The sequence below is a fragment of the Patella vulgata genome, chromosome 5 (assembly GCF_932274485.2).
Source record: "Patella vulgata chromosome 5, xgPatVulg1.2, whole genome shotgun sequence".
Taxonomy (NCBI): domain Eukaryota; kingdom Metazoa; phylum Mollusca; class Gastropoda; family Patellidae; genus Patella; species Patella vulgata.
The window spans coordinates 74,311,498-74,338,731 of record NC_065883.2 but is presented as its reverse complement, the minus strand read 5'-3'; the positions used below and the strand labels follow the sequence as shown (position 1 = coordinate 74,338,731).

The 27,234-nt window shown below is 35.5% G+C and overlaps 1 protein-coding gene across 1 annotated transcript in view; it reads left to right on the top strand.

Annotated features, from left to right (window-relative positions):
* Nucleotides 1–435: 435 nt before the first annotated feature.
* The window catches only part of LOC126821333 (phosphofurin acidic cluster sorting protein 2), a 118,415-nt gene continuing 91,616 nt past the window's right edge, over nt 436–27,234 (top strand). The window contains exons 1-3 of the mRNA XM_050549740.2: nt 436–812; nt 16,689–16,776; nt 17,950–18,039. Coding sequence (XP_050405697.1) covers nt 616–812; nt 16,689–16,776; nt 17,950–18,039 — 375 coding nt within the window. The 5' untranslated portion in view covers nt 436–615. The remainder of the gene's footprint in view (nt 813–16,688; nt 16,777–17,949; nt 18,040–27,234) is intronic.

Here is a 27,234-nt window from a genome sequence, read left to right as displayed (position 1 = left end):
TAAATATTCTAATTAACAGTTCCTTTTTGTTCTTTAATTAGCGCAATTAACGGCCGGTTGGGAATATGACGGTTTGTCTTTAATATTCGATTTCATTCGCTCATAAAGATAGATACGTGTGAATTTTTTACCCCAATATTTCTACTTTTCTAATACGGGTAAATCACCAGCCGCAAGGGTTTCTAATCTTATAAAATATAGCTTACTGATTAGCTCGAATAATCAACATTTTTAATAGGTTTTCCAACGAATCATAAATAAACAGCTAAAATATCATTATTACATGACAGATGTATAGATATACGATCCGTGTTCATTTAATATTCGCTCGCTCTGGTTGTTTACTATCCGCGGCTGGAGTGGCATTCACGATCCATATAACACTGCGTTGTCGGCTGAAGTTTCATTCAGCCTTCAGACGAGTGAATGGCTGTGTTGAAATACGCGCCTAGCGCAAAACATGTGCGCGCTATTGGAAGATATGTGCTTTGAAAAAATATATGGAGTATTGTAGTTTATCATAAATTTTAATTGTAATATTATGATCCGAATACGACTCTGTTGGATTTTTTTAGAACTGTGAAAATAATTTATTTTGTGTTTTAAACGCCATAAATGAAGATGTATAAATGCCAACAAGTTTACGACGCTTACTTCCGGGAGCATCAAAACAATAACACGCATGCGTTGAAAGGATTAAAGAAAATGGCGGATAGGCCGTCAAAAAATACGGGATCGGGTGTAAAACCCGTTCCCATGAAATTATTTGCAACCTGGGAGGTGGAAAAAAGCTCCCCAAGCTGCATCCCCAGGTAGGTCCATTTAATTCTATGAATTTTATTTATGTCAGAGCTGGAATAATTGGATATTTTCTCTTTATTCATAGCTATGATTTTTGCAATAAAAATGTGTCTCGTACTCTCGATCAATCGGACAGATTCCCAGATGTCAACTGTCAAAATACACTGACTCATATCAAACGGTATCATTTTCCGACTATCGTCATTGTGTTTTTTGTTTGTTATTTGATGTCAAAAACGTACATACATAATCCCATTTATTAAAAATGAGGCTTGTTTAACATAACAACCGGCTGTCTTTGCTGACTCCCTGCTCCGATTCAGACGTCAGCTGAATCTATAGTATAATGATAATCTATACGTGTAAGATGTTGGAATCACTTCTCTTAGTCTTACACCCCCACAACAGTAGGGTACCTTAGGTCATTGTAAGGTCCATGATTTGGTCTATACATGTATATTAAAAAATCAGCATATATTAAATTTGAGGTGCAAATCAAGTAGTCACTAGTTGTTCCAAGATATAACTTAAAAGTCATATGGGTATAGCCTTCAGTTCAGCTGGTCCTAGATAGTAGATAGATTAATTAATGAACTGCCACAACAGATCAAGAATCAACAGACTTTTAATCAATTTAAATCCACACTAAAGACTTTCCTGTTTCGACAGTGTTACCAGTAGAGTCATTACTGAAGCGCTTTGAGCATGTGTCATTATTATTATTATTATTTATTATATATAGAAATTATAGGAGTGGCACTGAAAAATAATAGGCTTGGGTATCGACAAACTTGACATCGCAGAGGGGTATGCAGACAACTCGGAACAAGACCACTCGGACCATTAATTTACCATGTGGACCAAGACAGAAGACTACTCAGAACAACAAATAAATTGATAGTTGTATTTATTTGTTTTCTTTAAAAAACACTTGAACCATGATACAATTTTTTTTAATAAATTGTTGAAGTAATAAAGACATAATTATTTATTTGCTGAACATTTACTTGCCGGTGAAATAAATAATAAAGATAAAAAACAATATATTAGTTGTAGTATTTTAATTTAATTTTGTCTGAGTTGTCTTCAGCTTGGATCATGTATTAAAACAAACACAACTATCGTGGTCCGAGAGGTCTTCTATTGGTGTTCTTGATTCGAGTGGTCCTTGGTCTGAGTTGTCAGATAAATTTTTCTATAATATTAAATGTCAAGCACGATATGCCAGACATTGACCTGTGATTTACTTGAAATTACAAATATTGACATTGACAGACCCTACAATCATGGTATCATGAACCTAAGCAATATATTGAATTATAATGTTATTAATGAGTTTGATAAATTTGTCTGTAGTATTAATGTCAAGCACGACATTCCTGGATGAACTGTCATTTACCGGTTCTTGAAATTACAAATATTGACTGACTCAATGTACAGTATTCATATCATAAATTTGTCTGTAGTATTAATGTCAAGCACGACATTCCTGGATGAACTGTCATTTACCGGTTCTTGAAATTACAAATATTGACTGACTCAATGTACAGTATTCATATCAACATCTTAACTTGTATTGAATTATACATAGTACATACTGTCTTGTTCATCTTACATGTATGTAGGCTACATACGGTATATGTTTACTAACCTTGGGCAAACAGTAAACACATTGTGAGACTAATATTGAGATAAGAACAAAAGATTTTAATATTTGTGTGGTTAGGGTGTGCAATATTTTAAGAAATTCACATATATCGCATATTTGTTCCTTTGTCCTTGTACAATTTTGTGTTACTGTTAGGCATGTATGGTATCCATGTACAGAGGCTCTGTATCATGTGTGGGAGCCACGCAATCTGTTTTACAGAGGATTACGAAAGTCTTCTAATATCTCTGCTAAAGATGACTGTCATCAGCACGTTGACGTCACATCACGCGATGTCAATCATTGGCTTAATGGCGCCTTATAGTATTTTAATACCCATTTACACCACATAGAAAATAATTTTTACCTACAAATACTTCAAACGTCTTTATTTATTTTTCTAATACATAAAAAAAAATGTTTTAGAATTTAATTTGTCGGAGGGAAAAAGTTAATATTTCTGGTTCATTAAGTTCGCTTCGATGTCATCCTTATCAGTGATTGTAGCGGCCTAGCGAATATTCACTGCTGATTAGTGTGGGAGCCACAGTGGCTACAATGTTGGCTCGCTAACCTGGAGCTCCCTTGTTCGATCCCTGTGCTGGTTATCGGGATATTTCCGCACGGTTCCTTCATGTCAGTGGTGCAGGACTGAGGGCCTGGCAAGGGACAAGTTATGGTTGTTTGTATGGTACGAAAAACCAAGGTCCCTAGTACACATTGCTGTGCACTTTAAAGATCCCCTGGCAGTTGGAATTTGATATAAGAGTAGGCAAAATTTAGCTCATTAGCCAAGTCGGAGTAGGATGTTAAACCCCATTTTATTTCTTTTCTATATCATGTGGGGGTAAGGTTGTCTAGTGGTTTTACGTGTGCTCGTGAAATCACAAGGTCTGTCACTGAGTCAAGTGGCGTGGTTTCAATTCCCTGCATGTACGTGACAAGGAGTAGAGTGGCCTGTCCAACCTCATAGGTTTAAACACCAGGTCCTCCCGTGAATCCTTCCACAGGTAAAGACTCCTATGTGCAAGCGAATTATTGAAAACTTACGCTTTCTGTCTACAATTACATGTAGCTCTGCTTGAGAATATTTTAAGTCTTAAATCGATGATTTTAGTCAAAAACACTAAATATATTTCGAAAAGTCTGCTTTCATTTAATAAAATTGAAAAGGTTTAATTAGTCTTAGGAGTAGGACCGCATTACAAAACAGTATACTAATTCTTGGATATGGCGGTCATTTAGGGCAGAGATCTATTTCCGAAGTAGAGTAGATACTTCTCTGTGTGCCGAATTGAAGACCGGACTCCTGCATTTCCGCAGGATCGTTTACGCACAGGCCAACATGTAAACAGTGACATCATTGTTCCTACCATCCGTACCATAAGGCAAATTTTGCCCGGACAGCGGCGGTTCCGCATACAGAGAGAGAGAGAGAAATGGGGTTTAACGTACACTCGACACAAACTAGGTCATTTCAGGACTAACATATGGTTTAATTTTATTTCAATAATTCGCTTGCGCGTAGGGGTCTTTAGCAGTGGGAGGAAACCGGAGGACCCGGAGAAAACCCACGAGATTGGACAGGCGACCCTACTCCTTGTCACGTACAACCGGGGATTCGAAACCACGCCAGTTGACTCAATGACAGGCTGTATGATACATTTTTTTTTTGTGTATAACAGATGTGAACCGGAGTAGGACCGCATTACACAACAGTATACTAATTTCACGAAGTAGATTAGATTGTTTGTGTACAAAATGGATGACAACTTTATTTCATTGGGGCCAAATACAGACTTGGTAAACGGCTCATTTTCAACGTTTTTTTTTCTTCTAAATAATCTAAAAAAATATATATTGTATTGTTAACTTGCTTTACGCGTACAATCAGTGTACATGTACATGTATTTAATGAAAACATTTTAAACTAAATAATATTATCTGATCACGTTTAGCTCAATTGTGACAGAAAGGAGAAAGCCCTTTAATTGAATGAATGAAATCTTTAATATAAATCAGATTCGGATGTCAATTTCCTCTATATCAATTATGTTTTTTTGTTGAAGGAAATCATATATAATTTTAGTACAATATATACATGTACCTATATAATATTCTATGTACATATAGTATGTATGTGACCACAAAAATTCACCTTACAACAGCAACATGTTAGATTATGTTTTTCGTACCTTGTGTCGACACTGACAATGACACAGCTGTAGAGTGAGTCAGTCATCTTACTGCACTATGATTTTGATAAAAGAGTACGGTTTTATTATTGATTATAAAAAACATGATGTGTACCTGTACATCAGTTATTATACATGTATGTAATCAAGGTGTAATTAGGTACAAAAACATTCATTAAATAAATAAAAAAACAAACCTGAGACAAATCAATTTAATTAAGGATGTAACTGTGATAATAATTCAATAGAGGGAGAGAAATGGGGTTTAACGTCCACTCGACACAAACCAGTTCATTTCGGGACTAACACATGGTTTAATTTTATTTCATTGATTCGCTTGCGGGTAGGAGTCTTTAGCAGTGGGAGGAAACCGGAGGACCCAGAAAAAACAAACGAGATTGGACAGACAACTCTACACCCGGGGAATCAAAACCACGCCAGTTGACTCAAGACAGACCTTATGATACAACGAGCATGCGCTAACCATTCGGCCATCCAACCCCCCTAATAATTCAGTACCCTGATAGTAAAGTAGTACCATTTGTTCTAGAGAGTAGGAAATGCGAGGGGGGGACGGTAACACTCCCTTAAAAGATTAGCACAGGCTGGACAAGCCAGTAGATTCGTGTAGCTGCTGGATCAAACGATTGTGCCAGCGAAGAGAGAAGGTGTTTAAAAATCCCCACTCAACAGCAGTACAAAAACAGGAAATGAAAGATAGTTTATTCATCGTCATAAGTTTTTGGGTAAAAATACGTCTTGACAAGGACAACTGTCTAGTCGTTCGGATGGTACGAAAAACCAAGGTCCCGTGTACACATTTGTGTGAACGTAAAAGATCTCTTGGCAGTTGGAATTCGATATAAGAGTAGGCCATAGTGCCACCGGCCAGGCAAAATTTCCCTCATAGCACACAGTATGGCGTATGCCCGTCTTCATTAGCCCAGTCGGAGTAAAACAGTAGGACTTTAAACCCCATTTAATTTCCGGGTAAAAATACCCTTTATTCTAGAAGGTGTTTGGTGTAACATTACATGTGCATGTTTACTGCTATAAATTTGGAATTTGGAATTCGATATACATTTGTAATATAAGATTAAGAGTAGGCCGTAGCGCTGCAGTCCGGGCAAAATTTCTCTCATACATGTAGCACACTGTATGCCTGTGTTCATTAGACTTACATGTACTAGAAATGGTTCCACTACTGATGTCTTCCGCCTTACTAGCCTATAGCTCCCTTAATTTACACATAAACTGACCTCATGCTGTACTGCACATAGCTTAACATATAATAAACCAATTCCCATTGAAATAAAGGTGAAGTCATACCACATAATTATATGATTTGATGAAACCCAACTGTTACGCGAATTTGGTGAGATTTCATCAGGCTGGTGTCATGGCAGCTTACATTAAAAGAAAATGTAGAACGCATAAATATCACAAAGAAAAACTGTTCAATAACTATATCAGTGGTTCAGTCTTCACTATTTGTGATAGAATTACTTATTTCAATACAAACTGTAATGATATGTGTTGACAATTGTTCGTTTGAACCTAATCGTACTTGCGTAAGGAATCTTAGACTGTATCAATTGTAGCGTTAGTTTAAGGCTAAGACATTTGTAGCTATAGACTAACATGTAGGTACAGAATAGTAGGATATTAAACCCTATTTCATTCTACTTTGTAAAGAGGGAATTATTATACTACCTGATGTCAGTTTTACATCAGAACCTCACAAAGAATAAAGATTCATGATATTTTCAAACTGAACACTAATCAGCAATAAATATTCGCTTGGCTACTTTCACGATTAACAGGCATACTGAGGTGAGTTAATTAGCTCTCTCATTATTAGCTTTTTTCTTCTGCAAATTTTATCCTAGAACAATATAAAGGTCAGTTATTGTGTACAGATTTAATAGGAGGCTTTCACATTAACGATGGGAAACAGATTGTTATATTTTTGGAATGATGTGTAATGTACATGACTCCTGTAATCTGGAAAAACCTAGCAAGTCAAATATTGGTGAAAATTGAGTTAGACCCATATATAGACTGGTACATGTATGTGTGAGAGAGAGAGAAAGAAATGGGGTTTAACATCCACTTCACACAAACTAGGTCATTTCGGGACTATAATATTGTTCAATTTTATTTCAATAATTCGTTTTCGTGTAGGGGTCTTTACTCTTTAGCAGTGGGAGGAAACTGGAGATCCCAGGGTTTGGACAGATGACCCTACTCCTTGTCACGACCCTACACTTTGTCATGTACAACCGGGGAATCAAACCATGCCAGTTGACTCAATGACAGTTAGATTAGACCTATATCCTATAGGTTTTTCTCATTCACTAAAAAGTCTTCTAATTATCTTCATCTAAAAAGCCAAAATAAAATTTGTTTTATATTCAGTACCTTGATCCTGAAACAAAACAGTTTTTCTTTGTTTTCTCAAATTTGCATTCAACACTAGACTTACTAGGGTTTATTCCAGATTTTGGGAGATGGATCATTGAGACTACATGAACCAACTTGTTTGTTTTAAAAAGAAACTATTCTAGTATAAATCAGTACCAAATAAATCATTACTACTAACGATACTAATCTGACCAGACGATACTAAGCCCAATCAGTACTAATATCCATTCATTAGTTGTTAGCGACAGAGAGAAATGGGGTTTAACATCCACCCAACACAAACTAGTGGGACTAACACATGGTTCAATTTTATTTCATTAATTTTCTTGCCTGAAGGGTCTTTTGTTTTATGTCAATAATTCTCTTGTGCATAGGGGATTTGAGCTCTGGGAGGAAATCCGAGGACCCTGAGAAAACCCACGAGATTGGAAAGGTGACCTTATTTCTTGTCACATAATTCACTAATGATGGAGAAGCAGTCAAGAGACCAAAATATTAATTTCTAGTGTACACATGTTTTAGATACCCAGGAGACCATTCAGGTCACAGTGCCGAATAATTTTATGTCCCTAGATACATGTACTCTATAGATGTACATGTACTCTGTGCACAGACTAGACTAATGAAGTACGCTATGAGGGAAATTTTGCCTGGACAGCGGCACTACAGTCTACTCTTATTTCGAATTTCAACTGTCAAGGGTTCTTTAATGTGCACACCAAAGAGTATACAGGGCCTCATTTATTTCATCACATCTGAAAGACTAGGCACTGTCCTTGCCAGAAAATCGAGCTGGAAAAATCCTGGGAAATTTTCATGGTCAACATTGGGATTGAACCCCTGACCTCTTGGTCAGCACTACAAATACCTACATTAATAAAAGAGATTTTTTTGTAAATGATATTCTTAGCTGTCTAGGTGTTATAACAGTATATACATGTAGTTCACTAGGACTACAGTAAGTCCATTGTATACAGGAGGTCATTATATTATATACATAGTCTGTTACTGGGTAACCTTGTTTGTTATACACTGATCTACACTGATCTACAGGCCACAAGTCTTGACAGTTGAACTAAACTTTTAACCTAATAATCCTAGGAGCTACTGTATTCATTATATCAATTGTCTTCTTCTGGTAAATAAACAAACAAACAACATTCTTAGGTTTAAATAGAGACAGATGTGGTTCAATGATCTCTCAACACAAACTAGGCCATTTCAGGATTAACATATATACATAATTATTTCAATATATGTGAGGGGGTTGGATGGCCGAATGGTTAGAGCGTGCATGTTGTATTATAGAGGTCTGTCATTGAGTCAACTGGCGTGGTTTCGATTCCCTGGTGGCACATGTACATGACAAAGAGAAGGGTCATCTGTCAAACCTTGTGGGTTTTCTCCGGGTCCTCCGGTTCCTCCCACTGCTAAAGTCCCCTACGCACAAACAGATTTTTGAAATAAAATTAAACCATGTTAATCCTGAAATGACCTAGTTTGTGTCAAGTGGACTTTATACCCAATCCCTCTCTCTCTCTCTCTCTCTCTTTCTCTCTCTAGAGTTGGAATAATTCCAGTGGACCCATAGATAACCCACGAGATTAACAGATCATCCTACTACCTGTCACAAATTAAAGCCTAGGATCAAAACCAGCTCTTTTGTCTACAAGACAGACAGGATTATCTAAAAACAACCATCGAATCTCCTAAAACTTTTAAAGTAGATTTGTTTCTGTATTCTGGATTTTCCAACTTGGTTTCCCCTTGTCACTGGTGCATGACGGAGGGACAAAAAACTGAGGTCCCGTGTACACACTGGCGTGCACTTAAAAGATTCATTGGCAGTTGAAATTGGATATGAGCAGGCCATAGTGCCGCTGCCCAGGCAAAATATCCCTCATAGCATACTGTATGGCGTATACCCATCCTCATTAACCCAGTTGGAGCAGAAAAATAGGAAGTTAATATTTATTTCATTTCAGTTGTTTCTGTATAGTGTATACCCGACATTTCTTTGTTGAACTAACTATAAAAAATATCCCAATAAAATGTGTTTAAAAATATCGAGGTTGTCAGCGATGAATGAGATTAACCTTTGTACACCATGAATCATAATGTGATTTAACAGGTAATTGTCGAGAATACCATTTGAAAGAAGTCACAATCTTTTGTGATGAAGTCAAACAGGAAAATGTGTATCTATTTGTCACTAAAAAAATTATGCTGTAAAGTTTTAAACCTTCTTTCATTTTGTCATTAGAGAGAGAGACACAGAGAGAGAAATGGGGTGTAATGTCCACTTGACACAAACTAGGTCATTTTGGGACCAACATATGGTTCAATTTTATTTCAATAATTTGCTTGTGGGTGGGGGTATTAAGCAGTGGGACCGGGAGGAAACCCACGACCCTACTCCGTGTCACGTACATTGGGGGACTCGAAGATACAACACGCACACGCTAACAATTTGGTTATTATTCAATCAACTTAAAGGTACATGTAACACAGATCCTATTTCCTTTTCGTTTTTTATGGTTCAAAATTTGGTTTTACTTGTCTTTACTACACTAGGATCTGGAAGAGTTGTTATATAACCTGCGTTCTGGTTGATGTGAGAGATTAGCCAATGAAACAGTGCACTGAACTTCGGGTATCGAACTAGGAACATCAATGCTGATATGTTAATTAATCAAATGTCTGGTGTCAAAGGATCAAAGGCCACTCGTATGACCCCTGACAGGACTTCAAATATTATATGTATTATTATTTCGACATTTATTAACCTTAAACAGGCCCATAATGAACTCCCGAGACCATCGGATGGCAGAGATTTAAATGGATTTAAAACATCCACGAGATTTTAAAATTTGATAATAAAGTGGAAAATCACTTTTCTCCAGTTCTGTTGCTACAATAATAAATAAACAATCGATGCTGCATCTTCCTACACTCATACATGTACCTTCACTTGAAACAAAGTAATTTGAATGAAATTTGTAAAATATTAATTTTTCTTTATCTATAAAGTAATTTAAATGAAATTTGCAAAAAATTAATTTTTCATTATCTATTTTGTGAGCTTTAAGAGGCATTTAGTAACTGGATAGAGCAATAAATAAGTAGCTGTTTTCCCTTAAGAGTTTATTATTTTTGAGCTATTACTATTATAGCGAGAACTGTCAGCTCTTTATCTAAATCTTACATAATTAATCCCTTGTGATATTAATAGTAATATCATGGCCCGTATATACCCGATCCATGGTAATAATAAAGATACATTATGGAAGATTATAGATAAAGAGCTGGCAGTTCTTACTATAATAGTTAAAAACTAGATAATGTAAAGGGAATTTTAGTCAAATTGATCCACTCTGAACCAAGATTTTAGTGATTGAATTTTCAGCCTAGCTTTGATCATCATTACTGAAGTCGATACGATAAAAAACATAGTCTCGATTATCCATTTCATGATTAAATCATGAATGGAAGTCAAGCAGCAAATCGGAACCTAATCAAATAAACTTCACAGGCTAGCGATGCCATTGAGAGTTGATTATGGTCCTGTTTTGTTAATAAATGTCTAATTAATAATTTTTGGATTTAATCATCAATGAGCGTTGAGCATCAGATCGGATTCAAATCCAGTAAAAATCTGACACATAAGATGGCATCAAGAGTTGATCATGTTAATAAATGTCTAATTAATAGTTTATATATTATAACATAATCCTTGTAAGACATATAGAAATATAGAAGTAGTATATCCATACAAGTGTGTTTATTTTTAGTTTATATAACGTTTCAGGTTTAAAGACACATGTGATGACATCGATAGTTGATTAAGATCTTTTAATAAACGTCTAATTAATAGTTTATATAACATTTCAGGCCTAAAGAAAGACCTGCAATAGGCAGATTTAGCTCTTGCATAATGTATGTTTAACAAGAGTCTGTATATTTACATTTAATCACAGGTTTATCTTTACATGTATTTCCATATACACATAATGCTGGTTCAGTTTTAAAGGTCTGGCCCTGAGTTCACAAAGCATTCTCAGACTTAAGTTAAGAATTTACACAACTTTCAATCACTGTTTATGAGAAATATCTTTGATCCAGAAACACAAAACTTTACGCATAGTTTCTTATTGATGTATTTGATACATTAAAACAACAAGTTTTATAAAGGGATAAGGCAAGCAATTTTGAGTAAATTCTTTACTTAAGTCTGAGAATGCTTTGTGAACTCAGGGCCTGGTATCCTTGAAAAATGTTTCCATTTTGGCTTTTGTCATAATTTTACACTCAAAATGTGAAGAATAAACTAAGCTGGCATTCAATTTAGATTGTTCACATGTCACCTAACATACAGGTACATGTATATAATTTATTAGAAATTACAATAAATTTTAAAAATTGAATGTAATACATCTTTATAGACATTTATATCCCATTACATGTAATGTGTGCTGTTAGACCCATTTTCTTCTATTTTAAAGGTTCAATACCACTCTTGTTGTAACTGAATAATATGTCCCAATCTTTATTCTGGTCAACAAATTGTACTATTTTACAACATTCTAATTAATTGATGATACTAATTTCATCTTAACACACCTAATTTAAAAAATTGGAAAAATTCAACTAAATGATTTGAAAAGCCTGACGTAAAGCTTTTCAAATGTGACTTGGATTTAAAATATTTTTGAACCCTTTGGACAAGTAAAATAGGATTTAATGGATAATTTACACAACAGGTAGGACACTAACACATCTAGTACTTAGAATAAGGCTATTTTTTATTTTCTGGAGCTGTCAAGCCAGCAAGAGTGTTATTGTCCCTTTAAAGTTTAAAAAAAAAAGAGCTACATGTATACGCTCTTTTTAAAATGACTACCGTAATATTAATAAAGCACATTATGAAAGGCCATAATAATAGGTCCCTTTTTCTGCCTTTGTATGAAAATATCGACACTGATGGATGCAACAGGTGACTACTTCTGTTATTATAAAATGAAATAAAAGTAATATGTCATTCAGACCGACAGGGTATAAATATAAATTTCTCGTAACTTTTTATTCTTAATTATTCACCGTGAAAATATTGATGACTTCAGTATAGTTCTGTGATAAGATAGGGGGGTTGGATGGCCGAATGGTTAGACGTGCGTGCTGTATCATAAAGTCTGTCATTGAGTCAACTGGCATGGTTTCGAATCCCTGGTTGTACGTGACAAGGAGTAGTGTCGCCTGTTCAACTTCGTGGGTTTTCTCCGGGTCCTCCGGTTTCCTCCCACTACTAAAGACCCCTACGCGCAAGCGAATTATGGAAATAAAATTGAACCATATGTTAGTCGTGAAATGACCTAGTTTGTGTCGAGTGGACGTTAAACCCCATTTCCCTTTCTCTCTCTCTCTCTGTGATAAGATATTGTATTATTAGACCAGAGCCATGGTGGCTCAGTGAGTAAGACCTTATCTAGCTAACCTTGATCCTTGTGTTAGCCAAAAGAGTTAAGGGATTTTTCGACGTGGGTCCCCGTTGGGGTGGATGACCGAATGGTTAGCATGTGTGCGTTTTATCATAAGGTCGGTCATTGATTCAACTGGCGTGGTTTCAATTCCTCGGTTGTACGTGACAAGGAGTGTGGTCGCCTGTCCAACCTAGCAGGCTTTCTTCGGATCCTCCGGTTTCCTCCCACTGCTAAAGACCCCCACGCCCAAAATAACCTAGTTTGTGTCAAGTGGATGTGAAACTCTCTCTCTCTCTCTCTCTCTCTCTAAAAGATTATGATTGTAAATACTGGTACAACTAAAACATGTAAATGTGAAACGTGTTATATATGTCCAGAAATAATACCTTGACATTCTGATGATGCATATATAGCCTACACTGTTAATGGTATATATGTAAATATGGTATTCATTTAGACTACAGTTATTCACAGAATATTCCACATACAAATAAACAAAAGAACATGTGGACTTACTGCCACATGCATTACAAATAAACATTTTCTCTTAACAAACAAATTATTCACAAGTCAGAAAGATTATTCAAATTGAGTTTCAGAAATGTTATCAGATTGCTTGCTTCTATAGTCATTATGGCTGTAGACCATTATCAAAATCAAACTTCCTTTGAAAAATATCACAATTTAGAAATATCATGATTTTTGTAAACAAAGGAGGGTGGGGGTGGGTATTATGCTAGCTTCCCACTGTCGTGCGATACGTTCTGATAGGATTGTCTCTATTGAGTCCATGATCTGGTACGTGGAGATACGTTCGGATACATTTCAATACGATCAACACAATTGCCACAACTGGCCTTAATATATGGTAAGACCTGATAGGATCACTACGATTTCCCTACAATTAAAACCACAATTTCAATCGTAGCACAAATAGTGATATAGTGATTGTGAAAACCTAGTTACATATACACGTAGATGGTTAATGACAATTAACAAAATCAAAACAAGATTGTCTATTTTTGGCTGACAAACCTGGATTTTTGTGTAGGACTAATTAATAATAATTAATCGTACATATTAATTATATACATGTACCATATATATGTACACATTAAAATAGTTGTTTTACATTTTACTTTTAGTTTTAAATTTTTATAAATATGTGACCACTTTAAAACGATTGCAGGAAGTGATATTTGAAGTGTGTCAAGTTCATGTGTGTAATATAACTATTACCATTTATACATATCTCTTCTATCTGTTCTTAGTGGTGTTGGATGGCCGAATGGTTAGCAAGTATGCGCGCTGTATCATAAGGCCTGTCATTGAGTCAACCTGGCCTAGTTTCGAATCCCTGGTTGTAGGTGACAAGGAGTAGGGTCACGTGTCCAAACTCGTGGGTTTTATCTGGGTCATCCGGTTTCATCCCACTGATAAACACCCCTACGCAAAAGTGAATTATTGAAATGAAATTAAACCATGTGTTAGTCCCGAAATGACCTAGTTTGTGTCGAGTGCACCTTAAACCCCCATCTCTCTCTTTCTCTCTCTCTCTCTCTCTCTCTCTCTGTAATTAGTAATTATCCAGCCAATTATTACATGTAATTGTACAACATAAACATGGTTAACTAGACATATTATGAATTGTACCGTACCGAATACTCCTTTAATTTTTATGCAATCTTTTCGAGATTCATTATGTAAGAGCTTAATAATCTGCCTAATGCAGGTCTTTTTTTTACTGGTTTCAAATCTTATAAATTATTATTTAGACATTTCTAGACCACCCGATGATCATGATTTACATGGGACTAGAACACGAGCAAGATTTTATAATTTAACTATAAAATGGATAATCGAGGCTAGGTCTCGATTGTTAGGTACATGTACCATTGCTACATCTCCAAACAGTCAGAACTTTGCTCAGGATAAAGTGATTTGTTTGAAATATTCAATATATTCATTTCTCACTATCTATTTTAGAACAATCAGTTCTTTATCAGAATTTTACATAATGTATCTTTAATTTAATTTAAATTTTAAATGTCCTTTAATTATGAACAGTCAGGGGATTATACAGCCTAATACAGGTGCATTCAGGCCTACGTGTAGGTGTTATATAAATATACCTACAGTACATGTAACAAAAAGTTAGGCACTAATGAACTAGTACATCTACCCAACATTTTTTGCTTTATAGAAACAGTGATATAAAAAAACCTAATCTGTGCTAGACAAAATGTCAGAAACCAGGCATAAGGCACCAGAGGGATTGTGCCTGACAAAGCCAAAATAACATGTTTACGTACATATAGAATTAGTGCCTGGTAAAGTTTAAATGGTGCCTGACATTGTCTGTGGCAGGTGCCTTGTTTCCAGGCTTGCATTTGCCTTAAACAATGACCATAAGTACATATGCAAACATTGCAGCCAGTAAAAAGCATATTGGCTGCAATATTTGCCTTCAAATATGTGGAGAGGTATATCTGCATTGTCAGCATATGTTTTAATTGTAAGGCCTGATATATTTAATTCTTCATAATAAACTTATGTCTCAGCTTGTGTAGTTCACATATGTATCATTAAATCTAAATTGATTGTAAATAATTTTTTCAGGTTGTGCAGTTTAACATTACATGTAAATCTAAATTCGTTGTGAATATTTTTTCACATTATTATTATTATTATTGTTCGATTTATATAGCGCTTCATTACACGTGAAGTGTTTCTAAGCGCATATCACAAACATATACTTCAAACACACAGAAACAATCAAAATCAGGAGAACATAATTAAACACAGCTGCCTGTTAGGCGCTATTATTCAAAGGTTTATATCCAACAAATCAACCGGCTAATCTCAATATTGAACTCAGTCGAGGTATTACCTGATGAACACCTACACCAAGTAGAGTTCAAAAATAAAAACGAAGTTTAAAAGAATCAACTTCATTAACAAAAATTAAACAATCAAAAACTAAACAGATAAATCAAATTCAAACAAAACAAATAAAACAAAGAAAATGAAAAGAGCAGTTCGTTACCATTCTACATTAACAAAATAAAGGAAATCAACTTGTGAAAATTTTTTCAAAAAATAAGAGCAAAGTAACACTAATGTTAATAATTATCAAAAGGAACCAAGATCTTAATGATAAAAACATATATTTAAAGTTTCATCCAAATTGGATAAAAACTGTGGTCTCTAGAGGGTCCACAACCTTGATATACCATATCTATCTATTTCTTAATTAATTACAGGTATGTAAATTATTGTACCGGTAACCTAAATTTTATGAATATTGTTGTGATGTTATGACGATGTGCAATGCATATTGACATTGTGTTTACCTGTTTAAGATGAGTCAATAAAAATCTTTTCTTAAATATTTAGCACCCATGCCATTTAATTGGACGTACGGTATCCGAGACTTTATCATAGCAATCCAATAGTACATGTACCTATGCCTATTTAAAGATACATTCCTGTGTACAAACTGGGTGATTTATGGTATTATAATAGGACTAAACACATATACAAACTAATTAATTTGTCATAATTTTGCTTCAAATCCTTCTCAAAACATTGTAATTTTAGGCTAAATAAATCTTGTCAAAACATTCAAACATACGGTAGACCTATACTGAAATGAAATAAAATGGGGTTTAACGTCCTACTGCTCCGAACTGGGCTAATGAAAACGGGCATTCCATATAGTGTGCTATGAGGGAAATTTTGCCCTGACAGCGGCACTATACGGCCGACTCCTATACATAGGCCTATCGAATTCCAACTCTCAAGGGATCTTTTACGTGCACGCCAATGTGTACACGAGACGTCAGCTTTTCATCCCATCTGAACGACTAGACAGCTGTTCTTGTCACGCCCCCCGTCCTGCATCACTGACAAGAGGGAACAAATATAATATATAAAGTAATTTGAGTTTGAGATTTTCAACACATCTATCTTTAATAAATTATTTCAAGAACCAACAGCTCTTCGTTTAAATGGAATCTTACAATTTATAATATGTAAAAAAAAAAACATTGTGCAGTTTAGCATTAAATCTATTGGTTGTGAATATTTTTTCAGGATGTGAATATATTTCCATAAAATCAATTGATTGTGAATATTTTTCAGGTTGTGCAGTTTAACATTAAATCGATTGGTTGTGAATAAATCTTTAGAGAATGATCTCACCTCGGTCATCATAGCTGTTAAAATGCAGGTAAGTTTATTATCAGGTTCTTTACGTGCACCTAATTAAATGAAGGACTATTTTAATCTGTTTATTCACAATAAGGCCTGTTTTTCATTTGCGTGTTTTCACTGGCGCAAATACATGTATAAGGGGATTGTTTCCATGCAACAGACGAAAATGGACGTGGAAAACAAGTCTAAGTAAGACAGTAGCCACGATGCAATTTTAAGTGGAAACACAAGGGGCCTCTATCAGAAATATTTAAAACATTCCAAAATAAATTTAAGCAGTTTGGAGGATGTCCTGTATAAGAAATACAAACAATAGAAATAATTAGCATGGTTTTAAAAATAAAGTAATTTTGTCTGTCAGAAAACGACTAATGTGAAACACAGGCAAATTTGTAAATATCTGTGCTAGATATATACTATAGCCTGTTTTTCATGTACACGTTTTTGTGCATGTTTTGGCCAGTTATATGGAAATAGTCCCATTACATTTGCATAAGACCGACTTTTTCGTCGGCAAATAAAAACACACACGAAAACACTGAGAAAACGCGTAAATGGAAAACGGGCCTAAGAAAACTCATATACTAAGTTTCTGTTCATACAATGTATATCTAGAATGACAAATGTATAAATGAAATAAAATGAAATGGGGGTTTAACGTCCTACTTTTCTGCTCCGACTGGGCTAATGAAAACGAGACAAATGTATAAAGAATGTTTTGATTGAAATTTGTGTTTTGAAAAAGATACCATGGTATTTGTTAAAGTTACAATTTCATATTTTCTAAGAAAGTCAAAACATAATTATTTCTATGTCTTTTGCTCAATAGGTTGTCAACTCACTATTATATGATCATAGTTTATCTTTCTCACACTTAAGAATCTTCACACCGGAAATAATAATACAATTACCTTCCAATTACCTCCCTTGTTTTCTTATTCCCCACCGTGGAATAGCTATCTTCAAACGTTTGAATTTGAAGTTGAAAATGATATTTTTGCCAATTTCTCAACTGGCAATAGTGAATTATAGTAATAATAGGATTATTCTTTAACAAGGATGGACTGTTTATAGATACCATCTATTTTAGTGCTTTTTTTTAATACATGTTAAAAATATAACTTAAAAATATGAAATTGTAACTTTAAAATATAGCTTCATTCAATAGTTTTTCTGTGTATATTTTTAGAATTCCAAGAGAGTGTTACGATCGAATGAAATAATCGTACCTCCAGGTGGATCACTCGATACAGAATTAGACTTGTCATTCTCCTTACAGGTAAGGAATTTATTTTTTTTTTTTGTTCATTCCTGAAAATAACGATTTTTGATTTTAGTTGTACTGGTACCTGACAAAACATCGGGCACTACTGAACTAGTACATACCTGATATTTTGAATTTTGTGCTAGATGTGTATTATAAAATATTGTTAAAAAAATGATAAAGGTAAATCGGTAGCAGACAAGTGGGGTTGTACCTGACAAAGCCTTAACGGTCACCGGAAAAGCTGTAGAAATTTTTTTTAAGTTTAGTCCTTCTCCTCATAGAAATATAGACTCTAAATATGACGTCACAGATTGTTTATTGATGGAATGTTATGACTACCCAAAGAGAATGGCAGAAATTAATAATGTTGAAATTGACCTGTTGCAGGTAATATTGACATTGGGGTTCGTGTTATACTTATAGAAAGGAAATATTGACATTATATTAAAAAAAAAATTGAACCCTTTCCAGTGACCTTTAATTTGTGCCCAATATTGTCTTTGGCAGGTGCTTTATTTCCACTGTTGTTTATATTGTTAGATTCAAAAAATTGAAAATAAATACCATTAGTAGACATTCTTGGACATATTCCATGGATTATTTTATACGCATTACAAGACCTGGTATCAGTTGTTCTCAAAATACTTCCAAGCCAGGTTGTCAGGGGTGGCGCCTGAAAATTACCATATGTTATTCTTAAAATGATGAAAGGAAGTATTGTGTTGTTAAGACTTTAAATCAGGGGTGTCAAACAAGCGGTCCGTGGGCCATATCCGGCCCACCAAGGGTTTAAATGTGGCCCGTGGAACAAATTTTAACAAACTGACGTGTTGAATAGACGCTTACGGCTGGCCCCCGGATCCATTCACGTGATTTGATATTTTATTTATTTGGTGCAATGTCTATTTTCTGTCCTTTTTTTTTGTGCGTGTAGTGCGGCCCTCCTGCACTTACTATTAGAAACTAGCAGTGGAATCGATTATTATAGTTTTCCGGTTTCAGTAAAACTCTGACTTTTGTGCTGTATGTCATAGATATATAAGTTGTATGTAATACAAGGGGGGTTGGATGGCCGAATGGTTAGCACGTGCGCACTGTATCATAAGGCCTGTCTTTGAGTCAGCTGGTGTGGTTTCAAATCCCCTGTTGTATGTGACAAGGAGTAGGGTCGTCTGTCCAACCTCATGGGTTTTCTCCAGGTCCTCCGGTTTCCTCCCATTGCTAAAAACCCCTATGCGCAAGCAAATTATTGAAATAAAAAATTAACCATACAATGTACGTTAGTCCCGAAATGACCTAGTTTGTGTTGAGTGGATGTTAAACCCTATTTCTCTCTCTCTCTGTATGTAATACAAGAGAACGTTGTGTATAATATATAACGATTTGAGTCAATTAAATCAATAAAATTTTCTGTATCTTGATATTTTTGTATATCTCCGGCCCTTTGATGTAAAATTTTAGTTCATGTGACCCCTGAATCAAAATGAGTTTCACACCCCAATCTGATTCAAATACAGATCTATATTTCGTTTCATTTTTTGTCCCCCGCCTTTCGAAGAAAGCAGGGGACTATTAAAATGGGTTCGTCCGTCTGTCTGTCCGTCTGTCTGTCCGTCACACTTTTTGGGACACAATAACTCTCTTCCTAATTGAGCTAGAATGTTCAAACTTGGTGTATGTGTTTATTAGGTCAATGCCTTGATGGAGTTCGAAGATGAGCATTTTCCGCTTAGGGTAAGCAGAGATAAGCAATTTGATTGGTTGATGCTTTGGGACACGATAACTCTCTTCCTAATTGGGCTAGAATGTTCAAACTTGGTGTATGTGTTGATTAGGTCAATGCCTTGATGGAGTTCGAAGATGAGCATTTTCCGCTTAGGGTAAGCAGAGATAAGCAATTTGATTGGTTGATGCTTTGGGACACGATAACTTTTAATTGAGCTAGAATGTTCAAACTTGGTGTATGTGTTTATTAGGTCAATGCCTTGATGGAGTTCGAAGATGAGCATTTTCCGCTTAGGGTAAGCAGAGATAAGCAATTTGATTGGTTGATACTTTGGGGCACGATAACTCTCTTCCTAATTGAGCTAGAATGTTCAAACTTGGTGTATGTGTTGATTAGGTCAATGCCTTGATGGAGTTCGAAGATGAGCATTTTCCGCTTAGGGTAAGCAGAGATAAGCAATTTGATTGGTTGATGCTTTGGGACACGATAACTTTAGTTCTAATTAAGTGAGATTGATGAAACTTGGTGTATAGATTTATTATATGAATACCTTAACTAAGTTCGATAATGAACATTTTTTGCTGAGGGTAAGCAGAGTGATAAGCAATTTGAATGGTAGAAACTTTGGAACACAATAACTCTCCTTCTAATTGAGGTAGAATGTTCAAACTTGGCATAGGTGTCTATTAGGTGAATGTTTAAACTTGATGTATATGTAGATGTTCATTAGGTGAATGTCTTGACTGAGTTCAATAATTAACATTTCGAGCTGAAGCTAAGCAGAGCTAATCGATTTCATTTGTCGATGGTTTGGGACAAGATAATCTTGATTCTATCTGATAGAGAGTGATGAAACTTAGTGAAAAAAATAAATGTGCGATTAATTAATATGTGTCATCTATTTATTTTGCAATTTCGGCGGGGGACATCAGCCTCACTGTTGGCTTGTTTATACTTTCGATGGCCTACACTACATGAAGATCTGACCGGTTGTAGTGATAGGTCAAGTCAGGGGTCAGAAGACCGACTTATGACCCTATGACATCAGACATTTGATTAACCAATCAGCATTGATGTTACTAGTGGATTACCCACAGTTCCGTGAAAAACACGCTTAAAGCTCGCCGTAACAGACCGTTTCATTGGCTTATCCCTGACACCATTCAGAACACGAGTTAAATAACAACTCTTCCAGATCCAAGCGTAGTAAAGACCAGTAAAACGAAATATTGAACTATAAAATGCCAAGCATGTATTATGAAATATCATTTAAAAAAAGATACAAGACATACCTGTGTTAATCTGATTAAAACACAAATATATATTTTTTTTTTTTTTAATACTTTTGATGGCTTCCACTACATGAAGTTACTACCGGTTGTAGTGGAAGGTGGCATCGCGGGTCCTCGACACCACACAATTGATGAACCAATCAGCGTTAATATTTCACTTTACACCACAGAACTCAACAAGTGACCAAAACAGACTCTTTCATTGTCTAATCCCTCACATCAACCAGAACGCTTCCAGATCCTAGTGTAGTAAAGACAAGTAAAACGTAAATTAGAACTATAAAAAATGAAACGAAATAGGATCTGTGTTTTTAAAATCAGACTGAATCTGTGTTGAACAAAATGACAGGAATCGGAGGAATTGAGCCAAATTTGTTCCTGACAACGTCTGTAACAGGTGCTCTATTTCCAGGTTTGCTATTCCTTTCCAATCCATTATAAAAATTCTATCAAAAACTAATAAAATAAGAAAATTTTTAGACATGAGAGATTTTTTTATCAAAAGCTAAAAATTTCAATCTTCTGGCCCGGAGTTCCATTGTAAAAAGTCTATGAACGTTATCATCATAAAACTGATAAAATAAGGAACTATTCAGACATTATATATGAGGTTTTTATTTTTTATCAAAAGCCAACATTTTCAATCTTCAGATCTCCCAAGATCTATTTTATTCCATAAAACAAAAACTTAAAACACTTCAATGAAATTTTAATGGAATATCGGTAATAAATTTTGAAAGACATTACACTAAATCTATGCTCAAGTCAAACTTGAGAGAAGATTGAATTAAAACTAACGTAGCGTATTTGTGTTTCAAAATCAATACGGGTTTATTATGTAATAAAAACGCTAGATCTAAAATAGTGTGAATTGAGTAGGATTCTGTTAGAGAAATTTATGCGCATGAATAATACATGGTGTTATTGCATGCAGGTCTTGGGAGACATGTTGTATTACATGTGACTTTGTACAGATGTCGCATAAAAATGAATTGAGAGTTTAATGTCTTACTTTTCGGCACCAACCATAAAAATGAATTGAAATGGGGTTTAACGTCCTACTGTTCTGCTCTGAACTGGGCTAATGAAGACGGGCATACGCCATACAGTGTGCTATGAGGGAAATTTTGCCCGGACAGCGCCACCATGGCCTACTCTTATGTCGAATTCCAACTGTCAAGAGATCTTTTACGTACATGTCATTGTGTACACAGGACCTCGGTTTTCTGTAGCTTCCGAACGACTAGACCGCTGTCCTTGTCAGATCCTCCGTCCTGCATCATTGACAAGGGGGAACCACGCCGGTAAATGTGGATGAACTTTCTCGGCTAATGCAGGGATCGAACACCGACTTCCAGGCTAGCGAGCCAGCGTCTTACCCACATAACCATCGTGACCCCCTCCCCTCTGCATAATGAGGACATGGTGCTATGAGGGAAGACATGTAATGTAGCATGAAAACGAAATGGGGTTAAACATCCGACTAGGCTAATGAAACAGAGTTTAAAGATACATTGCCCCGAAGGTATTTATCGGGTGGTTATTTTCAATCAAAGTATGGCAAATTTGGTATATATGTAAAGTATAGACGCCCAATCTTACTAGAAAAATACTGGACTACCCGAAAAACACCCATGGGGCAAGCACTGGACAAAAATTTCCATCATAGCACACTATATGGCGTATGCCCGTCTTCATTAGCCCAGTATAGGAGCAGAAAAGTAGGATGTTAAACCCCATTTCATTTCATTTCATTTCATTTCATTGCACACTGTATGGTGCATGTCTGTCCTCATTAGCCCAGTCGGAGCAGAAAAGTAGGACGTTAAACCCCATTTCATTTCATTTCTTATCCATAGCTTGGAATTTCCAAACATCAAGCAAGGACAAATTTGCCAAATTTTATGTTTTTCTTGTATTGAAATAAAGAAAAAACAAACTGAGGGAAACTTGAATGTTTAGTCAGGGGTACATATTTTGAGAAATTCAGCAAATGTTTTAGTTGTAAATTTCCGTTGTTACGAAGTTGATGAAATACACTATTGATTACGTCAATGTCAATGACCCACTAAGCTCATAAAATAGATTCGTTGAGAGGGGAAACTTGACATGGTTGTCCAGTGACCAGACTGATTATTTGATGAATTGGCATGTTTTATACTGTTAGGACTATGTAGCTAGATTATTGGATGACGTGACCTCACTCATGATCTTCATTTAATCATTTATTGTCTGTGTACTTATATATATATATATATATATATATATATATATATATATATATATATATATATATATATATATATATATATATACATGCAGAGAGAGAGAGAGTCCATTGACACATAGTCGGTCATTTCAGGACAAACATACTGTTCAAATTTATGGGGTTTAATATCTACTCAACACAAACCAGGTCATTTTGGGACCAATATGGTTTCATTTTTTTCAATAATCTGCTTGCGCGTAGGGGTCTTTAGCAGTGGGAGGTAACCGGAGGACCCGGAGAAAACCCATACAACCAAGGAATCGAAACCACGCCAGTTGACTCAATGACAGACCTAATGATACAACGCGCATTTGGCCATTTAAAAGGGATCTTTTATGTGTATGCTGATGTATACACAGGACCTTGGTTTTTTGTCCCCTCCAAATGACTAGACAGCTCTCTTTGTCATACCCTCCGTCCTGCACCACTGACAAGGGGAAACCTAATAATAAGACAGTGGGGATCTTTTCAGTGGAGTGGAAGATATTGGTCCGAATTTGATCCATTGACAATCTGATTAAAATACAGATCTATATTTCGTTTCTTTTTTATACTTTCGATGGCCTACACTACATGAAGATCTGACCGGATGTAGCGATAGGTTGCGTCAGGTCATACGAGTGTCTTTTGACCCTATGACGTCAGGCATTTCATTAACCAATCAGCATTGATGGTACTAGTGGATTACCAACAGTTCTGTGCAAAACACGCCTAAAGTTCACCGTAACAGACCGTTTCATTGGCTAATCCCTCACACCATTCAGAACACGTCAATGATAACAACTCTTCCAGATCCTTGTAGTAAAGACAAGTAAAACGAAATTTTGAACTATAAAAACAAAACGAAATAGGATCTGTGTTTTAATCAGATTGATCCAGTGATAGATCAGTATCCATGATAAAGCTGCAGCTCAGATAATGAACTATAAAATAAACAACTTGAAAATAGCTTGACATTGATTATCTGCCATTGTAGTTTAACTTGAATCCTCGTTTATCTCGGAGTGCGAGACCTCCATCGAGGAAGCAAGATTCTCGTATTTTATATCTTGTTTTTGCTAGTTCTTTATTGAAAATGTCTGACAGAAAAATTGAATTACCTGAAAAAAGACATTATAAATATATCATCCAATATATCTCTTGTTCTGAGTTTTGTTTTCATCTGAAGTGAAGACTGTATCACTACAGTCCTGGGACAGGAAAGTACCAATACAAATCGTACTTGTTGAAGACATAAAATAAATTAATTTTTCTGGCATGAAAAAAAAAACACTTCATAACAATATGCGGTATACAGACAACTCATCCCAAAGACATCTCATCCCAATATAAGACAACGATGTCTGTGACAGGCACCTCATATCCAGGCATGATTATAACCCTAACAATATCTTGGCATATTGGAATACAGTACCTGACAACTCATAAAAAAGACAACTCATCCCAAGACATCTCATCCCAATATAAGACAACGATGTCTGTGACAGGCACCTCATATCCAGGCATGATTATAACCCTAACAATATCTTGCCATATTGGAATACGGTACCTGACAACTCATCCAAAAGACAACTCATCCCAAGACATCTCATCCCAATATAAGACAACTCATCCCAAGATAAAAGACAACTCATCCCAAGATAAAAGACAACTCATCCCAACTTTAAAACATGGGTCAAGATATAAGACAACTCATCCCAACAAATCTAGTTATATTTGTTTTAATAAAATTGCTGTCTATGAAGACCACTCAGATCATTCTGATTTTGTTATAAAAATGTTATAAAAATTGATATTGTTGTTTTACTAAAATGGATATTGTTGTTTTAAATTTTAAGTTGTTTTAGCTTTTGTTATAAAAATGTTATAAAAATTGATATTGTTGTTTTACTAAAATGGATATTGTTGTTTTAAATTTTAAGTTGTTTTAGCTTTTGGGCGCTCTGTATACTTATCATAGCGTACACATTTTAATTCCTTCTTTGAACCATACACGTGACTGAAAATTTTGGCCCCAGTCGTGCGGATTGTTTCCATATCATTGTCTGATAGAAATTTGTTAGAATATGACATATCCTTATCGTTATGTATAAGTTTCAGTATAGCTAATATCTTGGGATGAGTTGTCTTATATTGGGATGAGTTGTCTTTGGGATGAGTTGTCAGGTACCGTATTCCAATACGCCAAGATATTGTTAGGGTTATAATCATGCATGGATATGAGGTGCCTGTCACAGACATCGTCAGGCACCAAGTGACGTGGTTACGATTTCCCGCTTTTATGTGACAACTTCGTGGGTTTTCTCCGGGTCCTCTGGTTTCCTCCCACTTCTAAAGACCCCGGCGTGCAAGCAAATTATCCAAATAAAACTGAACTATTTGTTATTCAAAAAATGACCTAGTTATTGTTGAGTGGACGTTAAACCACATCTCTCTCGCTCTCCTCCTGAACTCCACACCAAACACCTTGATGACTAAAGTTTCAGTCTAATAATAGTACAAACGGTACATCCAAAAAGCAATCTGATTAAAACACAGATCCTATTTCGTTTTGTTTTTTATAGTTCAAAATTTCGTTTTACTTGTCTTTACTACACTAAGATCTGGAAGAGTTGTTATATAACCTGCATTCTGGTTGATGTGAGGGATTAGCCAATGAAGCGGTCTGTTATGGCGAGTTCTTGGCGTGCGCTGTACGGAACTGTGGGTAACCCACTAGAAACATCCAAGCTGATTGGTTAATCAATGTTTTGACATCATAGTGTTAAAAGTCATCTGTATGACCCCTGACATGACCTTCCACTACAACTGGTCAGATCTTCATCGAAAGTATAAGAAAATGAAATGATATATAGATCTGTATTTTAATCAGATTGACCAAAATGCAGAATGGGGTTTGGATGGCCGAATGGTTAGCATGTGCATGTTGTACTTGTATCATAAGGTCTGTCATTGAGTCAACTGGCATGGTTTCGATTCTCTGGTTGTACGTGACAAGGAGTAGTGTCGTCTGTTTCCTCCCACTGCTAAAGACCCCTACGCGCAATCGAATTATCGAAATAAAATTGAACCATATTTTACTCCTGAACTGACCTAGTTTGTGTCGAGTGGACATTAAACTCCATTTCTCTCCAAAAGGTAGATTATAAAAAATAGCAAGTTTAAACCATTAGTGAAATTAACAGAATATTTATGGTGGAATGAAATTTGTTTTTTGATCGATTATAACCGTCCATTCCTCTACAAACTAACCATTAAAACCGTATTAAGAACAATAATGAAATCATATATATTTGAATAGTAGATCACAAATATTACATTAATTGATAGACGATATTGATAAAATGATTAATTGCTATCCGATCTTTCATCTTTTGCTGATTCAGACCAAAAATAAATTTGTCCAAACAATAAGAAGAAATGAAACATTAATTACTATGATTATAAATGTACTCATAAATGCATCAATGCATGCCTGAAATCTTTAATTATTGATTCAGAATAAATTTGTCCAAACAAGAAAAAATAAAATATTAATTTCAGTGATTAATATGATTGTAGAAATGTGTGGTAAAAATAATATGCGATACATCTAGGCCTGGATGCTTGAAAACTTTTAATTAGTTGTTCAGTTTCATATGTTGTCGTACCTTATCATTAATCAGTTTTTACATACATGTACAAAGGGGTCTAAGTGGATAAGACACTGGCTCACTGGCCTGGAGGTCGGGTGTTTGATGCCTGCATTGGCCGAGAAAGGTCATCCAGATTTTCCGGCGTGGTTCCCCCTTGTCAGTGATGCAGGACCTGACAAGGACAGCTGTCTAGTCGTTCGGATGGGATGAAAAACCAAGGTCCCGTGTACACATTGGCATGCATGTAAAAGATCCCTTGGCAGTTGGAATTCAATATAAGAGTAG